At 33.9% G+C, this 20,963-nt stretch overlaps 1 protein-coding gene across 1 annotated transcript in view; it reads left to right on the forward strand.

The window, feature by feature from the left end:
* Nucleotides 1-20,963, forward strand: part of PPP4R4 (protein phosphatase 4 regulatory subunit 4) — a 57,527-nt gene that overhangs the window by 27,499 nt on the left and 9,065 nt on the right. The window contains exons 4-17 of the mRNA XM_030452003.1: nt 114-261; nt 915-988; nt 2,544-2,650; nt 4,817-4,924; nt 8,738-8,859; nt 10,108-10,230; nt 12,704-12,873; nt 13,772-13,891; nt 14,259-14,336; nt 15,199-15,282; nt 16,194-16,376; nt 17,139-17,244; nt 18,003-18,150; nt 20,584-20,728. Coding sequence (XP_030307863.1) covers nt 114-261; nt 915-988; nt 2,544-2,650; nt 4,817-4,924; nt 8,738-8,859; nt 10,108-10,230; nt 12,704-12,873; nt 13,772-13,891; nt 14,259-14,336; nt 15,199-15,282; nt 16,194-16,376; nt 17,139-17,244; nt 18,003-18,150; nt 20,584-20,728 — 1,716 coding nt within the window. The remainder of the gene's footprint in view (nt 1-113; nt 262-914; nt 989-2,543; nt 2,651-4,816; nt 4,925-8,737; nt 8,860-10,107; nt 10,231-12,703; nt 12,874-13,771; nt 13,892-14,258; nt 14,337-15,198; nt 15,283-16,193; nt 16,377-17,138; nt 17,245-18,002; nt 18,151-20,583; nt 20,729-20,963) is intronic.

Below are 20,963 nucleotides of genomic sequence, written 5' to 3' on the forward strand. Positions count from 1 at the left end.
GTTTACTCCAGGTTGCTTCCCATTCTCTCTTAAAAGCAAATATAAAAATGTGAATGATCTTTCAGTACATTTCTACCTCATGTTCTAAATTGTTGTAATTTGTAATTCTACAGGAGGTGCTGCATGTTGCAGGAGTAGAAATGCAGTTGACAGCTGCTGTTTCATTCTTGACTGTTCTGCAAGAGGAGTCAGTATCCATTCATACGTATTCCCACTCCTTCCTACACATCATTCTCCAGAACCTGGAACACAGAGATGCAGGTCAGGGCTGTCAGCTCCGTGCTGATGACTTATACTTCCCTATGTGTGTTTCCTTAGTGACTGTACAACACTGTGTGAGTGCAGTCAGAGTGACTTTGTATCTTCATCTGCATGAATGAAAAGACTTTGGCATGTTAATGTACTGATACTTAAATGTAATTCTGATCAAAGCAAAGAAAACCACTGTCTCAAGGGCTAAATCCTTACCTTGTTACTGAATCAGGGCTTCTACTGAAGTACTGGAATTTTTTGGTTTAGAAAACAGAGGGAGGTTGGTTGATGTTTCTTCTGTGATTAGTTTTTCTTCTGTGACACCATTTCTAGGATACAAAGGGGAAAAAAAAGGGTGCTTGTAAAACTGAGAAGTTTCAGTGGGCATAAGAAAAAAATATTGTTCTAAATGAGGGAACGAGTATATTCATTATTATTTTTGTACAGGAATTGAGAAGTTAAAAGAAATGGAGGCAGAATTTGCTTTTTGCCCATCCTACTTCTTAGTTGCAAGTCTTGAATGCTAACTTAGTGGCCTTTAGGTACAAAGCTACTTGAAGAGGTGTGTGTAAAAAGTGAGGACTAATTTTGTAACACTGATGTGTATTTTGCTATACTCATTATATATACAACATAACATAGAACCCATTTCTCACTAGCAGGTGTCAGCAATGCATGGCTAGAAACTCTTCTTGCTGTAATAGAAGCTTTACCAAAAGAGACTGTCAGACATGAGGTAATAATATTCTTCCACTTATGCTATCGAAACTATTTTGTAAGATTTTATTTCCCTGTAAGTCTCATACACATTCGTGAGATTTGTGGAAGTTCTAGGCCTGTGAAAACTGTAATTCTTGTGGACCATACTGTAAAAGAGGAATATGGTAAAAGGCAAGACAGGAAGGTCACCTTAAAAAATTGCAGTGTTCTTCAGCAAATAGACTGTTTACTTTAGTGCTTCTGCTGCTCTCAGTATTCTCAGTGACTTGTTTTCATGTATCCCATTGAAGTTTACATGAAGTATCTCATTATGTGTCTTCATGAAGAAACAATAATTTTTTTTCTGCTTGACTAAAATACTGATTTTTGCTAAGTGGAACTGAATGCTAGAGGTCCGTTTCAATATGTAGTACAGTGTTCTTGGTGTACCAAAAACCTACAGCTCTGCAAACACTTAATTTTTTATTGTGTAGCTCAAGAAAATTTGTTATTAAGTCGTAATGTTACTCCTTTTACTTAGCTTATATATTAGGTTTTATTTTGAGTATTCATATTTCATCTTTAATTTTAAAAGCTTTGCAACAGGCATATTTTGGTTTTATAATTTAAAACCGTATGGAGATTTAATATATTATTTGTGAAGTATAAGAATACTCATTAAAGTTAGTGGGTGATTGAAATCCAGCACTGTTTAAGAAATAAGATTTTAAAGGGTGAAAAGATAGGTTGGAAAAAAAAATTATTCTGGTCACCCCCAAAATTTAATTGTGATGCAATTTTAGAGATGCCATCTAAACAAGATGCCTCTAGGAGAACATTTGCAAATTGTCAGAAAAATTTTCTTTGGAGAGATGACAACTGATGAAGCAGCTGTACAGAAACCTCTCTATAATGTTCTTCTTGGCCTGGCACCTGGGTTTCTGTGATTATTTCTGGGCAAAAACAATATATCAAAATAATTGTGTTCTGCAGGCCTTCCTAAGTTTGTTTTTGGCACCAGCCAGCAAATGACAGCAGAGCTCCAAACTGATGCAGGTTTTCTGCACCTGTATGGAAATGAAAACTCTTCCCTTTGGATACTCAAATTATGCATAACTGAGGGGGTTTGTTGCCTCAAAACCTTACATCAAAAATAGTGGTTCCTGGGAAAATGCTTGAGAAACAATCTCAGAGGCTTCCTTTTCTTTTCTCTGCATATTTATTTTTTTTTCATCAGGAATGTATTTAACAACTTTTTGTTACCAGCTAATGGCTGCAAATACTGACACAACCTAGCCTCAAAGACACAAGTAGACAGCTGTAAAACTGTGGCAGTGATGTGAATCATATGCTGCTGTTTGGGCCAAGATATGGGTTTAATGTGCTATAATTAGCAAAGAATATTAAAGACAGGTTTCCAGTAGAATATGTGTACATCATAATCATTATCATTAGTACTGATTACTTCCATGAAAGGGAAAGATGACATTTGGGATATGTTTTCATAGATTTTTTTTTTTTAAAGAAGGGGAATATATTATTTACTGCTCACATTTCTTCTGTTCACATTTATTCTTTTTTCTTTCATATAGATCCTGAATCCACTTGTTTCCAAAGCACAGCTTTCTCAAACACTTCAGTCCCGCTTAGTTAGTTGTAAAATCCTGGGAAAATTAGCAACCAAATTTGAAGCTCATATGTAAGTAGTCTGTACATATGTTTCAATTCCACAGCATATATCAATATTTCTTTGTTAGTGGGAAAAAAATTACTACAAGAAAAGTAAACTTCATTGCAAAAATTATATGTTGTTTTGTTTTGTTTTGATCCATATCCCTTTATCTGGATATTTATAATATAAAAAATGGTCATTATCTAACTAACATATTTAGAGTTGCTGATGTTAATCTGTTTATAACTTTAGTTTGTATATTCTTCCAAAGATTTGAATGGGTACCATTTTCATGCCATTCTTCCAAATTGTTTTTCTAGGAAATCAGCCAAATGTTGCATTTCTCTGAATTTTACTGAGACAAAACACAGCTTCATCACCTTAGATTTTGTTGTGATAAAGAGAAGAATCCTGTTCCTACCTTTTCATTTGTCTAACCAAAGTTAACATGTAGGTGTGATGGGGCTTTGGTTTTGTTTTTTTGTCTCCAATTGTATGGAGATGTATCAGGAGCCACTGTTGTTGTCTGATGGTATCCAGACCTAAGATTCAATGTCTGTGCATTTGGACAGTGGTGCAAAAGAGGAGAGTAAATCTGAGGAATTTATCTGCCCAAAGCAGTTGGTACAGTATATTCTTTTGACAGCTAATCCAGTCTTATTATAGTGACACCATTTCACCAGATACTTTTCCTATCCAGGCAATTGGCCACATGTGATTTTGCATTACAAAAGAAATCCATTGAGGGCTACTAAGTGCATAGAAATCATGTCTGGCTGAGGACATGGGCTAATGATTTTGATCTTCCCCAAAGTGCAAGAATGACAGGATTTTTTTTTCTTTTTTTCTTGCTTTTCTACAATAAAAAAAGAATTAGAAACAACCAAAGGGAATCTATCTACACCTTCACTGGCTATGTAGGCTACACTAGTTGGACACACAGAAGTTAATGACCATCATAAAGTAGTATTTTTTGAGAATGTTATCAAAGCTTCACATCTTGATCTTCAGAATCTGTAGAATTGTTGCAAAATAACAATTGCATTTATTTATCTGATACTACATGCTCAAAAAAGGAAAGTGAATTTCCAGATCACTTGGAAACTTATCAGAAATTACAATAGTGTTAGCAATAGTAATTCAGGTAATCATACCTGCTTTTGGTAGGGTCTTTAATATGATTCCTTGATCTTCAGAAACAGAAAATTTTCTGGGACATACTGGTGTGAGTGCAAAGCAGGTCTGAAAAGAGACCTGGATCGACAGATTTAGAATACTGCAGGCTGAGATACATTACATTATTTTTTCTGTCCTCTGTTCCAACTTCCAGTTAAAAGTCTCTTTTGGAAGTAGTCCCTACTTCAGAGTGTCCAAAAATACCAAGCTCCAAAGACTTTGTACAGGTTTTGAAAGTTTTGGCCAAATTTTGCTATAAAATAAACTCATTTTCACTAGTTTGTGTGGAGGCTGTGCAAACTGACTGGAAAAATTGCTTGTCTGTGCCTTTAAATTATTTCTCTTTATTTTTGAACACCATAAGGATTTGGATATTTTATGAATGCTCATGACAGCATCTTGAGCAGTGAAAGGAACCACAATGGCTGATTCTGCCAAGTTGCAGTATGTATTTTTACTTAAATAGAATTCAAAATAGGTTTTTTGCATCTGCCATTGATTTAACATGAATACTTGTGTCTACTTGCTTAAAGGCATTGCAGTACTAAAGCTTTTAATATAAAATTCTTTTTCTACTTTCCTCCCAAATATCTCTTTGGTGCAGCATGCATACCAAAGATGAGCTATTAGGGATGATTAATTGGAATTTCCACTTTCATTTATATAATTCTTCATATTCTTAAAGTGGCTGTTCAAAAATTATGCTGAAGATGGTTATTAAATAAGGACAGCATCTCAGCCTACCGACTATTTTTGAAGTTAAAAAATAATGGATTTTATCTGAGCATATTATTATGACTGGGAATAATCTTTTTTCTCTTTTATTATAGCACATATTTGTGTCTCATGTAGAATATTCTTTTATAATTGCAAATTTTCAGAAAAATCGTTTGCCATGTGTGATAAATTATTTTTTAAAATGCCATTAGAAGCAATATATAGGTAAAATTTGAGTACTAGAGGGTGGATTTTATATATTCCTGTTCTGTATATTAATTAAAATATTCACCTTTTTAGTATTAAAAGAGAGATTCTTCCACTGGTAAAATCACTTTGCCATGATGTGGAATATGAAGTAAGGGCTTGCATGTGTCGGCAACTGGAACACGTAGCTCAAGGAATAGGGTGAGTACAATTTGCATAAGTGCTTCTAAAAGTAAAATCTTTCTCTAAAATATTTAATATTAATATAAAAACCCCTTTAAAGTTTTCTAGCTTAATTCATGTGTATACAATAATATATGTGGGGTATACAGATGCATTCTTAGACTGCTGGCATTTGTCTCTTTTTCATATTTTTGTTTCTCTGTGATAGTGGAATTGCTGACCCATACATAGGGGTTATTTAAAAATGGAAGAGGATTATTGCAAATATTAGCAGTTCTAAGAATTACTATGGAGATTTTTGCAAAAGGATGCTAAATGTGTTTTGTAAGCAAATTTCATTTCAGTATTAACTTTTCCTCTAAGCCTGCAAACTGTCAGTATTGCACATCTAGGAGCAGAAAAGTCTGGAAATTATGTTTTAATAAATAGAACATGTTACCTACCCACACAGGACTGGTCTTTGAGTGAACAAGTTTTTAAGATCCCAGGTCTGTCCACCTGTTACTGTAGCAGGAAGAAAAAAACCCAACAACCTGGTAACTTCTATTAGACATTTGAAGAAAGTATCAAGTAAGGTTCCCTGTCCTGTGTTAGGCAGCAGGGATACATGAGTTGTTAAAACAGTTCCTCTGGTCTTTAAAATGGTGAATTTATGAGCAAATTCAAGGGCAAAACTGAATCTGAAATGTAATTTCAAAGGTATGCACTTCAGTTTGTTTGGTTTTTGGCAGAAAAGATGCTTTCAGGTGGCTGTAGGTTTTTTAATCTTTTTTGGGGGGGAAATTATGTTGTGGTTTAGATTTTGAGTTAAAAGAAAAAAATCAAACCAGAAATTCCTGATGCAATGCGTTTGTCCTCTCAGACATGGAATACTGGAAAAATATATGTTCAAAATAATTTTATAGATGTGCTTTATGCAACTGTTCTGTGAGGTCCTTGTCCTGCAGAAGCTCAGAGGGTCTGAATAATATGAAAACACTCACTTAGTGTAATTATCTGTTGTACTTTCTTGTATAACAAAATGTAGTTAGCACAATAAATCATTTAAATGCTTTCCATATTGAATGTCTTAGCATTTAAAAGAACTTTGTGATTACAAAAGAACTGAATAGTTTGTGTATGTAAAACTAAAAATTTAACATGAATTTTACTGAACTGAATTACTGAAAATTTGAGCTTGTGTTTGTTTTTACTGTGCACATGTATCTTTACATAATTTAAATCTGCTTAATGGAGATCAAAGAGGAATGAAACAGAGAGGTCTTTATCATCAGAGAGTAACTGGGTATTTTTTTAAATGCATATCTACTGACCTTTGAAAGGAGGGACAGTTCTACAGTTCTGTCACAGTAGTTTGAAGTTTTTTTATGATTCTGCCAAATGGAAATCCACAGAAATATGTTTCCAAAGCAGTTCTCTCTCTCTCTCTCTCTCTCTCTCTCTCTTTTTTATTTTATTTTTTTTATTTTTTTTTCCCATCCTGATTACTGGGATTTTATACAGTCTGCATTTCTGTCACTCCTCTAACCTCAGTTAACTCTCCTGTAGTCAAGAGCTGAGAAACAATTGTGAATTTGGCTTTGAAAATTAATTGTGACACATAATGCAGCAAAATCTTTTTAAAATTATCTCAGTATGTTATCTGAATAAAATAACTCTCACCTGGGATACATGTATAGTTAAAGAGTATTCCTTTCAGATAGAAATGGAAACTTTTTTTTATGTTTAAAAATGTACAGCTGCAGATTGCCTTGTTCTGTGGATCAGCCTGTTGGGAACCAAAACATAGTTGTAGTGGCAGCATTTAGGAGCAGTTTATGTGAATCTGCTTTCAGCTGTTTTGTTAACTAAACTGAATGCATTATTATACCTGGGAGCTAAATGTCTTAAAATGAGATAGGTGTTACACAGCAGCAAATGACAGTATTACTGGCAGTTTAGTCAGCCTTAGAATACGGCTTTAATCTGGCCAAATCCACACTTACCAATTAGTGATCTGTTCTGTATATTTTTCTTTCTTTCATCCCTAAGGTTTAGTTTTAGCATTGCTCTCTCTCAGGTTTTTGTCTAGTCCCTTCTCAGTGATTTAGATGCTTTACTCCTTTATCTCATAACAAACGGTGAGCTGTCAATATTTTTGGTATGTAAACTACTGTGCTATTTCTTGTTGAGGGTGAATGTGTAGTAGGAAAATAATGACAAATTAATAAGAGGAAATAAGCACATTTTTCGGTGGATGTTAAAGGGTTAATATGACAACCATCTCATTGCTTATTTTTAATATCCAGTGATGTTAACACTAAATAATATAATGTAATTTTTCTCATAATTTTATATGAATTATTAATTATGTTTGAAAGAATACTCCTAAAATGCATCTTGATTTGCTGGTAACAATATTAACTGTAAGGTTGAAATAATTTTGATGCTGGTTAAAAACATTTAAAAGAGCTATTGTTCCAATTGACTTACAAAAGGACAGCTGCTAGTTGTTTGGTCTGTTTGGAAGGGATAATTGTGGGCATTTTTATTTCAGTAAAAATCTGTCATTCTGGAGGTTATGATCAATTATGTATTCAAAACCTTGGCTAAAATGGCATAGTCTAAACTCTTTTTACCCCATTGCTCCAAGTGTCAAACATAATTTTGATTTTTTTTTTTCAATGCTCACGTAGTGTAATTTTATCAGCTTTTCCCTGAGGTTTTGCTTTTTGGGCAGAATAAACTTTGAGGGCCAGGGTTATTGTGAACTGCTGAGATGCTGTTCTTGAGATGTGGTACTTACCAGAGCTTTCACTAACTGATGAGCAGACCAAGAGCTCATACCTGAGAACAGGACAAAATGGACTTCTTAAATCAATTTTAGACAAATTCAAGCACTAGAAATCTTGAGTGCTATAAATAAAAAAATTAACATGACAGGGAAAAAAGGTGAAAATGTCTTCCCAGTTCTTGTGGTTAATAGGGCTGCAGAAAAGATCTTATCTACTATCCCACAGCTACCATGAATCACTGAGACAGGGGAAATTATGTTGGTTGGTAGCTTCTACAGAAACTGTACTTTTTATTCCAAGGCATAAATCTCTGTATCTTTCTTATGTCAGGTACCTTACTTCACAAATGTTACTGAGTCAAGAGTATTCAACTCCTCATTAGTTACCTCTGAGGTGCCTAATATTAGTCAGTGCCTAACACAGAAGACTGCTGCCAGTGTATAGAAACAAGTTGTCAGGACCAGCACACATGAAGACAGGGCTAGTAATTACCAAGGCAAAAAGAGGCAAGCAAAAGCCTTTCTTTACTACTTGCAAATAAGCCTAAAAGCTAGTATTTGGAATAATAATTTGACTAATGTTTTCTCTGAGTGGTAGTTGCTCACCCTCTGTAAGGAAGGCTCATCTTTGAAGCATAAGATTACCAGACAATTCAATCCAACATGACTCATATTTAATAATTTTTGGCTTTGTGCCATTGCAATGAGCAGTTTCTGCCTGTTTGGTCAGAAGAGTTTTCTTAGGGACACAGGGAAATAGCTGATCACTTTTGAGTTTTATTTCAGATGGCATTTTATCAGATTTACTCAAAGGTTGAATGATTTTTGTATTGATGAAGTTTTGCATTTTAAGGTTGTATGTTTTTTTGGCTGACAAAGAAAAAAATCTTGACGTTGACTGGAGAATTTTTTTAAGATTTTGATTTCATTACAACTGGTCGGTTTTTTATTGATGACTAGCTGAAAAATATCTAAATGAATTTTGCAAGGAAGTTCTTTTGTTATGCCAATATTGTTTCATTACATGTTTTCTCTTGACTGTTTGCCTCACTTTGCAGGACAGAACTAACCAAAACTGTGGTGCTTCCTGAGTTAGTTGAACTGGCAAGAGATGAGGGCAGCAGCGTCCGCCTTGCAGCTTTTGAGACCTTAGTGAATTTGCTTGATATGATTGATGCAGGTAAGAATTTAATTTAGGCTTTCTATACCAGTCTTGTTCTTTCGTGCTTTCTTTTTCCATGTCTTGCACAGGTTTATATATATATATATATATTTAGGAAAAGCCAACCAGTTGTCCACAAAATCTGTTATCTTATTCCAAGTTAATAATATGGTTAAATGGAATGAACAAAGTGACTGTATAAATGAGAGGAATATAGGTTTGTTAGTATTTACTTAGTGCTGTCAACACACAGAATACAAAAATTTATCCCAAGAGATGCCATTGCTTGTGCTTTTCTTGCTGTTACCTTGTTTTTGCCTTTTAATTGAAATAAAGCTATTCTTAGCTACCAACTGGAGCTTGCCTTCTTTGCAACACCTGGTCTTCACTACTGCTTTTAGCTAACCAAAAAAAAAATCCATAGAGGAAGCAATCAGAGATTATTAAGAAAATTATAAGGAATGTTTTAAAATAAATTTGCTTTGTGTAATTTTTGGTTTTGTGGCTGAACTGGCAACTGTATGTTTTGAAGGCAGATGACCCAAAATTATGTCCTAGTTTTTCTTTCTCACAATATCAAAATGTTTTCTCAGGACAATCTAAAAATTTTGTTCAAATGTAATTACTTAATGAATTTTGGTTTGATCTACAATTAAAAAAAATGCTAATCCCTTTAAAACTTAAATATCTTAAAATACAATACTTTTATTTAAAACGAGTCAAAAGAGATTGCTTGGATTTTTCTGTAATTTCTAAATTATTTAATGTCTTTCCTCTGCCCTTCATTATTTTGTTTCTCTGTGCACCTGTTGTTTACCAAAACATTTTCAACATCTTTTACCTAGGTTGAAAAAAATTCACTTCCACTGTCTCCAGGTTTTTTTTTTTTTTTTTGCTGTTGTAGTCGTTTGGTCTTGATCTCTCTATATTGTAGGAGTACTGCAGTATTCTTTGCCTGTATTTTTGGTGAACAAGGGTAGTGACTGTTCTTATATTCTCTGAATACTGAGGGATGCCTTTTCCCTAAAACAAACAAACAAACAAACAAACAAAGCATGTAAGGTGTTTAAATTTACCACTTAGATTATGGTACTATGTGTGTCATTCTCTATAACTCTTGTTTTCTACCTCTAGTGAATGTCTGCCAACAATACTCCTGAGCATGTTAAATTATATTTTTCATAACTTATTATGGAATTCCAGTCTCTGTGCTCTTTTTTTTGATGTTGAAAAATGGCTAACTTTAAAATTTCTTTTGTTTTTCAGATGATAGGAGTCAAACCGTGCTCCCCTTAGTGAAATCTTTCTGTGAAAAATCCTTCAAATCAGATGAATCTATTCTGCTTTCTTTATCTTTCCATTTAGGGAAACTGTGTAATGGATTATATGGTATGACTTAATGTTCTTTAAAAAAAAAATCTTAAAAGAACGGGAAGAGTAGAAAATTGGAGACTTTAGGCAAATATCTAGATTTGAATATATCAAATGGGATTATAGTTAGAAAAGGAAATATAGAAGTAAAACTACACAACAATCTATTGCATAAAGTCTGAAATAGACTATTGCATAAATATTGGATTTCATGCTTTTCCTCTTTGGGTGTCTGGCTGCTTATTGGGTTTATTACGTTTAGACAGGATCAGATAGGGAAACCTGGTGATTTGTGTTGATTGGCTTAAATGATTTATTTTGATTTCTTCTTGCTTATTCTAGGCTGAATCCTATGACTGAACTTTTGAAACTATAAAACTTTGAAAACAGACTGTAATGTTAGCTGTGGATGTTCAGTTCTGTGCTTGATATTCTTTTTGAGGCACAGTATAGAGTGTGGTCCATAAAGAACTTAAGGGTAGAAAGGAAACCACAACCTAAGCATGTGGATTCCCATATGCAGCTGTGGCCAAATCTGTACTTGTTATTTCTGTGAATTTCACTTGTGTACAATAGATCTTTCCTTCATCATTCTGCCCACCATACACCCTCTATACAGTTTTTACTTGGGGAGAGACAGCACAGAATGATGGGTTTACATTATAGAGAATTACCCCCTAGACTCTTAAACCCTTTGATTTTTTCTTATAGATAATAAATAAATGATCCTTTATTATCATGGTAGAGACTATTGAAGAGACCCTATGAGTCCTGTGAATAAGTCCTGTTCCACAGTGTCCAACTGTTGTTTACAGAAACCTGGAGCTCGAACAGTCAATCCTGTGTTTATCATATCTTTCCACTATTCTTTTCTCTAGGTTGAATGACTAATTGCTGATCTCTCTTCATCTCTGAACTCTGCCAGGCAAATTCAGATTTTTCTTAAGTGTTACACCTTAGGAGAGCTGAACAAAGTGTGTCTTCCAGGCTATGTTTCTCCTCACTTTTTTCAGTTTTAAAAACTGCCTTTTTAAACAACATATAAATTTGACATTAGTTGCACAGGGGCAGCCTATGATGTGGATCTGGCTAAGCATGTTGACTTATTTCTGTCCTAATAGAAAAAAACCCTGAAGTTTTAAAACTGTGTGTCCAGTTTGTGAAGATCATTTTAAACTCTTATCAGAAGAACAGATACTCTCCCTCCTAGGTTGATGATATTAGAACATTTAATAATCAAAATCTCTAAACCATCATCCGAAAAGCCAATGAAAATACTAAGTAGTACCAGTACCTGAGTAATGTCAATGAGCCCCAGGTAACTCTCCAAACTCCTCTTCTCATCAGTTTTGCAACACCTTTATGGTTTTTCATCTGTTTCTCCTGATACTTTATTTTTCTGGTTGAAAATAGGACTTTACTGCATCTTCTGTATTCACAGGCTCTGTTATTCAGTACTAGAATGAAACTGAATCAGTTTGACAGGCTTTGCTCTGCTTATGTTGGCTGTAACTAATTTTCTTGTGTTCTTTTTGGTATTAACAAGTAGATTTTTTGGGTTTTTTCTTTCAACTCCGTGAAAGTAATCTGACTGACCTGCAATTAATTATATGGCTTGTTCTTCCCCTCTCAAACTATGACATATCAATACCATTTCATCTCTTTTCTATTTTGACATTGCACTGATTTCAGATTTCAGCAGCTAGTACTTTAAATACTTTTGGATATGGGGATGAAGCACATCTGACCCTGCATATTTTGAAAATATCTCATAATTAAGTATTCACTGACTTGTTTCTTCTCAGTTTAAAGCTTGAGTCCTTGTTACTGTTATTAATTTTACCAGGGGCCTGTTGTTATTGGTAGCATTTGAGTAAGAAAATAAAAGCATTAAGCATTTCAACCTTCTTGGTAGCAATCACTGATAGCTTTCCTCCCTCTCGAGAAGGAAACTGAACCTTTCCTTAATAGTTCTCTTCTTAGTGATGGACTTACAAAATGACTTGTAAATTTTGAAGTTGCATTGTAGTTGCAACCCATTTCAAGTTTCCTATTTTTATTCTTATGCACCCTTAATATCCACAGCAGCATGATCTAATTTTTCAACTTTCTGCAGGCATACATGCTTTATTCTGCAGATCTGCATTATTCAGGTTCCCTAAACATCTAAAAGTTTGAGCAAGAAGAAACCAGTATTGTGGTGTTAAGGAACAAGCAAAAAAATCCAATGCCCTGCAGTTTAAGTCCTGAGCATTTCAAGAAATTTCTAAACAGAAATTTAGGTTCACTCTGGTCTAGCTGCCTGTCATATTTCTTTATCATTTTTTCTGTATAATGTGTACTGTTGATACTGTGCTAGACTCAAGGCAAGGAGGGGGAAGGAAGGATAAAAATTGGCATAGTTGATAAATTTGTAAATAATTTTTTTCCTGGAAATTATTAGTAGCATTTGTAATGAGGAAAATAAAGTTTTTGCATTTTTTTTTTTAAGGCATTTTTACTCCTGAACAGCACTTACGGTTTTTGGAATTTTATAAGAAGCTTTCCACTCTGGGTTTACAGCAGGAAAATGGACACAATGATAATCAACTACAACTTCAAACTCTGGAACAGGAAAAGAAGTATATTTTAGTGAGGAAGAACTGTGCTTACAATTTTCCAGTAAGTAATATTAATTTAAGGTTAAATACTTTGTGTCATGAATATATCCAAGAGAGTTACCAGGAAAGATTCCTGTTGCAGAACCTCAGAAAATTACTGGCAGGTTTTGACTGAGAGGGTCCTGCTCTAAGAGGTCACTGATCTTATTCTTTTCCATACATTTCTTCAAACCCTTAGCACAAAGTCTTTGAAAATATGGCTCAGAAACGGAGTCCCCAGTTTCCAAGATAGAATTTTGCATGTGCTGTATGTCATGGCATTCCTGGGAGTCAAACATTGAATCCAAATGGTTTAATACATGTTTTAATCATGTTCCTGCCTGAACACAGAAAGCATTTTCAAATTTATGTGAGGTCTTTAAACTCACCACTCATGTTTCTGTAAATCTACTTTATATTTTGACTTTCTGCATTTTTAGTGAAGGAAAGAATGTTTGTACCAAGAGCCAGTAGACAATTATTTCTATTCTGCCTTTTGAAGACAAACACCCTGTATGTAGGTAGACATCTGTTAATTTATTTGAGCACAGCTCAGGTATATGCACATACAATTATATTAACATTCAGATGCTTGCTTTGCTGCTCGCTGAAATATTCTTTGTTTTTGAAGTCTCCAGTTGCATCTTCCACTATGGAAACATTAACAATATTTGTAAAACTAAGGTTTTATGTCTTGTGATTTTTGTCTGGAAGATGCATAAATCCAGTTGAGTGTTCAGCTCCAACTTGTCTGGTACCTATGTTTTGATATAACACTGAAAAGTGCAACAATTCTTTAGAATTACAGTCTGTCTTCTCCCAAGTGCCTTGCTTGTTGTAACTAAATGTTTTCATCAGATAATTCCTGATAGTGTGGTCCTTTAGCTACACAGTTAATTAAAGACATTATCTTTCTGCAGGCTATGATTGTGTTTGTGGATCCAAAGAACTTCCATTTAGAACTATATTCTATATTCTTCTGCCTTTGTCATGACCCTGAAGTTTCTGTCAGATATACTATGGCCACAAGCTTCTATGAAGTAAGTCTATAATGGTTCATTGTTAATTTTTATATTTTATCTTTTTTAAAGCATGTAGCAGAGTGTTAGGTATCCTAAGGATCATGGAGTAAAACAAGATTTCCAGTCTTTTTTTTTTTTTTTTTTTTTTTTAATTGGGAAAAGGGTTAATTCTTAAAACATGTTTGATGGTTGGGTTAATAGGCCTGTTACTTAACATGTGTTCTTTATATAAGACTATTATACAAAACTTTAGAAGGCTGGTATTAAACAATTGTTCTACAACCATCCTTCATGCTTGGTGTAAAGTAAGCACATGTAGTACAGTAGTTGTAGTGCCATGGAACAGAAAAGTGTTTCACCTCACTATCGTACTGTCATTTTTTAGGTTGCTAAACTTTTGAATTCCGGTGTATATTCAATCCATAAAGAACTGGTTACACTATTGCAAGATGAGTCACTGGAGGTAATATGCTTTTATTGCAACTTTCTTTTAGTTCTTACATTGCAGCAGATTACATTGATGTTTAATAACTCTGCAGTAAGACAGTACAATATGAAAGGGTCAACAGTGCCAGAACAATGGACTTCTGTTTCACAGACACTTCACAAATAAGCCAGTGTTCTGTGAACAAAAAGGAGGGAAATAGGGAGGTGTTTGAATTTGGTAAACCTGGTGATTTTGAAAAATTCCTTGGTTTGATTCTGATTCAATTAGCTACATAATAAAACACATTTTATGCTTCATGTTTCATCTCACCTCAGGCAGAATTGGTGCCATAAATAATTAATTATGTACTTCTCAAGTCTAGTTTCAAGTATTACATTTGAAAGTAGAGCTATTTTATTAATAAAGGCTAGATATTTAATTTTAATATATCAAGTTCAGTTTTTCTTAAATCAGGAAACTCCTTTTAGGTTTCAGCTGATGAATAGAAAAAGCACACTTCTTTGTTTTTTTTTAAGGCTGCTAACTGTTTATGAAATACATGTGTTTCTGAAGAATCAATGTTAATTTTAAAATACTGTATGCTGCCGTGAATAGTTTAGAAAGTATTGGTTGTAGTATTTGCAAAAATCAAAACTTTAGTTAGTTTTCTTAAACTGAAATCTACAATACTTATATAGCCTACCATATTAAAACATCTATTTTACATCCCAGTCGTCCTCAGTGCAAATACATTGCATCTCATTCTTTTTTTTTTTTTTTTAACATGGATGTGAGAGAACAGTAACATAAAGGATGTAAGCAGGAATATTTTACTGGCAGATAAAAATTAAGTAAGGTTAATATTCAGACCTCATTCATTAAACATGTCTTTAAATAGGTATTAGATGCCCTGGTAGGTCACCTTCCTGAAATCTTGGAACTAATGACTACTGGAGGAGAAAACAATGGATCAGAAAGCAAGGTGAGTTTTCTCATGGTTTTGAAATTTCCTTTCTGAGTGAAGGCAGCAGCCAAGTAGTTCAGACTTTGGATTTCATTATTAGTTTCTACTTTTGAGCCATAGAAAGTTTTTATGTTTTGTTGATTGTCGACTTTATAAACTTGAAAATTAAAATAATATCTTTTCAAAGATTAGACATAACATAAAAAAGGACAGCCTACCCTGTGTTCTTTTTCTAATTACCAAAGATTAGCTAAGATAGATCAGTTTTGAAATACAATCTTAAAGTTAAAACAAATCCTGGTCCTGCTAAGGGAATAATAGCTAATGCCTACGTTATTATATTCTCATACTCTTGTGGCAGCTTTCCATGAATATATAGATAACATAGAACAAGTGCAATGTGATGTAGCAGTCTGTTTCTTTTCGCTAACTGTAGAAGAGAATTTAGTTTGACTATTGTAAAGCTTTCACCTCCTCCTGAAAAGAAGTGTGAAATTCCTAAAATGAACTGGGGAGATGAGAAGAATAACTACATAGATTAAGAAGGTATATAGAGAAAATGGGATTTATTTGCTTTGGAAAGTGAAGACTAAGGGGGATTGTTGCAATGATATTCCTGTCTGTAAAAGAGTCTTACAAAGAGAATGGTGATTATTTATTTTTTTTTCAGGAAGGGGGGTTGGAAATATATTTTGACTAATTAAGTGGAATTTACTATTTAGCGAAGATTAAATTTATTATAAGAACCAGTTAGACTAATATCTATTGGAAATGCTTATAGTGTATCTGATCCTGTCTGAGGAGAGGAATTAATTGATCCCTTAAAATCTCTTCCCTTCTTACACTATTGTGATTTGCTTTTAAATCATAGTAACATGACACACAGATGTACAATTTTTTTATATTTATATTTTTATTTCTTTCTATAGTTACTGTCTATTCCTGACTTGATTCCTGCATTAACAACAGCAGAACAGAGAGCAGCAACTTCTTTAAAATGGAGAACTCACGAGAAGTTACTACAGAAATATGCATGTCTTCCTCATATCATATCAAGTGATCAGATTTATTACCGTTTTCTTCACAGAATGTTGACAATCATTTTGACAAATGTGAGCCCATCCATCTCTTTCCTTTTCTTCTTCGTTTACACTATTTAAAACAATGACCCCAGATGTTTGCTATGTGTAGTATTTTATATATATGTGATACTGATTTTAAAGCACTATTTCTCAATGCATATGGTACCTCAGGTAGTGAGGCTTTTTATATAAGACTGGGAAACTGCTGTGCAAATTTACCCCCATATTTCATGAGCAGAATTTGGATTGACAGATTGTCATATGTTTCCTCCCACCTAAGACTTCTTTCCTTTCCTTGTGCTCATTATCAGTTTGTTTCTAGGTATATCAGACCCTTTTACTATGAGATATGCCTTCTCTTTCCTGACTCCATACATTACTTCGCATTGTGTTCCATTCTTTATAAAAGAACACTTTATTCTGAAAATGAACTATAATTTAGAGCCATTAGTCTGAAATTTTATTGAACTAATTCAAGAGTAAAGCAGTTGTAGGAGAAACTGTTGTTATATTTTCCAACACCCACATTATAGAAGCTGTCTTCCCAACATGAAACAATTTAGGGCATTTATAAAATAGCTGAGTAAATGAGATAGAAAGGATAAAGAAGTAGGTGTCTCTTGAATTGGCCAGACTTCCTTATTCTTCCTTACAGGATACTGATTATTTCAAAATTTATAAAGCTAGTTATTTTTAGTTATTTTTCCTACATCTAGAACTTTTAAATGTTTTCATTCATATTCCTTCAGGTATGTTTAATTATGTTCCATTTCTTTCTTTCTTTCTTTCAAGAACGTGCTGCCAGTCCAAAAAGCAGCTGCTCGAACTCTCTGCGTTTATTTACGCTATAATCGCAAACAAGAACAGAGGCAGGAGGTTATCCAGAAACTGATTGAACGTAAGAAACTTTGATTACTTAGAGGTGCAAGTTGGTTTTGACTGAAGATCTGCTTGTGGTTGTATTTATTCCATGTAACTGCCTGTCATCATTGAAGGCATTATGCCTAGAAGACATTCGGTTGCTCATATTGTCACCAGGGAAAACCTGTTGTGCATGTATGAGGAATGTGTCTGTAGCTTACACAAAGGAACTGGGAAATAGATGTGGGAAATTGATAATATGTCAAAACTCTTCTTCTTGAACCCAGGATTGCTTAGCCATAGGCGCAGAGCAGAGTTCTTCTGTAGAAGTAAAATTCTGTAGAGGCTTCAGCATAAGAAGTGCTGAATAAATCTCAGAAATCAGTTTATGAACGAGTTAGTCACCCAAGTGGGCATTCTGGTCTGTGCTATGTGTTTTGAGAATACATTAGAAAATTCAGTAATTCCCATTAGCAATCCTTAATGTTTACACAGTAATTTTGATAAACCTGTCACATGATTTGAGAGGCACTCTGGGCTTTCTGCTACAAGCAGGTAGTTCACTTTATATTTTAGCTTTATCAGATGGTTAAAGGGAAAGGTTGTATTTCTGAAAAAAAAAATACTAACAGAAATTGTCATTGAATACTGGAGAAAATAATTCAGATAGGCTGAAAGGGTGTGCTTTTTGATGACTGCGACTATGATCTTTTGAGTCACAGGTTAATGTTTGAAATGTGTTCTAGCTGCCATTGAAAACATAGTTGATAACATCTGTGGACTTTTATTTTTCAGAACTGGGCCAAGGAAAAAGTTATTGGAACAGACTTCGTTTTTTAGATACTTGTGAATTCATTATGGAACTGTTTTCAAAATCATTCTTCTGTAAATACTTCTTTCTACCTGTGCTTGAACTTACACATGATCCAGTGGCAAATGTGAGGTACTGTATAAAGAGCATATAGCACTGTACAGGAAAAAAAGCTTTAAATAATATATGAAGAAATAATGTTTATGTCTTGTTTAAATCATGGGATGTGAGTAAAAGGATCCAGAACCTTCCGAGTAAACAATACTAAAGGTGTAAGGGAAAATGAGAATACTGGTAGAAAAATACAGAAGCAGCTCAGTCTGAGTGTTTGTGGCACTGATCATAAGTGTTGGGTTTTGAGAGTGAAAGGAAGAGTGTGACTGAGGACCCAGCAGTAGATGAGAAGATAGTAATGTGCTGATTCATGGGTGTAGAGAGAGAAATGTAGCTTCACAGTCTTCACTCATTTCTATCCACTTCAGTGTCACCACATGTAAAGTAAAACACACAAATTATTCTTTCAGTGCTCTGAGCTTAACAGTTAGCATAGATTTTACTTAAAAGTTTTCTGCTTCATCATTAAAGTAAATTAAAAAAGAAGAGAGAAATATAAGAGGAATGGATATGTTACTAGTTTTTATACAGTGTTTTTTCTGTTATTTTTTAAATCAGTTTTTTTCTTCACTTTGAACAGGGAGGGACCTGGCAATCATACTTTTTCCTTTTTTGTAATTTTATGTGATTTTTTTGCTTTTAATCTTATTTCTACTGTGTGTAATTCGTGTTGTCATCATTAACATGTCTGATGCTGCATAGAGATTTGCATATGTAGAATTTGCACATACATGTGTGCACTTGGTGAGCTCCACTAAGCAGTTTATTACCAAGTTAAACTGTTTAAATAGACCTTGTATTTAGTATAAACTCCAACATCTCAGTTCAGCAGGATCCCAGACCTAAAAAGTTAGCCATTTTTTGCATGCTGGTTAACATTCCTGTCTCATGTCTTTTATTTAAAAGGATTATATTAAAACAATAAACTAAATTTGTATATAATCTGAAGTAGCTTAATGTTCTTAATAAACATTTTCATTAAGTGGTCTATTGATACAATATTAAAATTTAATGGAAACTTGAAACAACTTGTAGTCCTTTATATGACATTAAAATTATTTTTTCATAATTATTCTCTGGATTTTTCCCTAACACTTGTTACAAAAGGAATGCATTGTCTGTAGTGATCTGAAGTTTAGAAGTCAGACATAGCTGTTAACTCATGATTTTAAAACCTACTTACAGAGATTCTAGCTTTCTACAGGATGGTGTAACTCTTTGTAATGGGAATTTGTGAAGGTTAAAACAACTTGAAGGTGTAAAAACAGTATGATTAATTCATGTAAGAAAATTTGTTTGAATGTTAGTAATCACAAAGTTACCATCTCTGGTGCAGGATTATCCCTTATCTCAAGCCATTGGAATATGAAAACTCTAGAGAATGTCACAATGTATTGTCCTTGAGATTTTTTTAATCTATCCCACAGATTAAAACCATTCACTGTTATGTAGCATTACAGACTGATCAAATGCAGTATTTTTTTATTTTTGTAGATGTTTGAAATATTATTATTTAATCTGCAGAGTATTTTGTTGGTAAGGATTTAAAAAGCAGTGAGCACCTTTATTTTACATAACCAACTTAGAAACAATATCTAGGAATCAAAGCAAATCAGTTATTATAGAATCATAGAGGTTGGAAAAGACTCCTAATGTCATTGAGTCCAACTGTTAACAGCACCAAGCCCACCACTAACCCATGTCCCTTAGCACTACGTTTACATCTGTTGAATTCCTCCAGGGATGGAGAGTTGATCCCTGTTCCTGAGCAGCCTGTTCCAGTGCCTGACAACTCTTTCAGTGAAGAAATTTTTCCTAATACCCAACCTAAACCTCTCCTGGCAAAGCTTCAAGCCATTTCCTCTTGTTCTGTTACTTGGCAAAAGAGACCAAGTCGCACTTCACTACAACCTCCTTTCAGGTAGTTGTAGAGAATCATAAGATCTCCCCTCATCCTCCTTTAACTGGGGTTAAACAACCCCTGTTCCCTGGCTCCTTTTAGGACTCGTGCTCTGATCTGATGCAGCTTCATCCTTGCAGTTGTATAGAACTGCAGACACATGATTTTTGGTGATACTGAGGCTCCTTTACACTGCTGGACCAGATTTCAAGGGTATTAGGTACCTGTTACCTAATTAGTTAGGTGCATAGATAATTTTGAAGACCTGGAGGTCTGCTTACCTTTCTGTCTAGATTAACAAAAGCCCCCAAACCAAAGAAATCTGGATTGACTTTCAGATACAGGACTGTAGTCTTGATCTATGGAGAAGTTCTGGAAAATATTACAACACATCTGGAAAGAACAAATAAGCATCAAAATTTTCTGAAAAATAAGACCTAATAACTTAATTATTTTATCTCAAATGCTAGCATGCAGTACAAAAATTAATAGTGTTTATTAAAAATATGTTTTAAAAGGTGAATATTTACCTTTTTTCCTTTTTTTTTCAGAATGAAGCTGTGCTACTTGTTGCCAAAAGTTAAATCTACTCTGAAGATTCCCACTGATAAGCATTTACTTCAGCAGTTGGAATTATGTATAAGGAAACTTCTATGCCAAGAGAAAGACAAAGATGTCTTAACTATTGTAAAAAAAGTAAGCATTTTTCTTTTCCAGCAACATTTTGTCTTGGGGTTAATATTAAAAGTTGCCAAATCTCAGCTTTCTGTTCTCAGTATCTCATTACATTCTCCTCATGTAAGAACAAGAGACTAAAAAATTCTATTGTCTATTATGGAATTTTAACATTTAAAGAAAATGTAGTACAGCATATTCTGTTCATTTTAAGAGAGTTCGTGTTTCCTTGGTTACTTATATTGCAGTTATTTTC

This window comes from Calypte anna, chromosome 5A (assembly GCF_003957555.1).
Source record: "Calypte anna isolate BGI_N300 chromosome 5A, bCalAnn1_v1.p, whole genome shotgun sequence".
Lineage (NCBI taxonomy): Eukaryota > Metazoa > Chordata > Aves > Apodiformes > Trochilidae > Calypte > Calypte anna.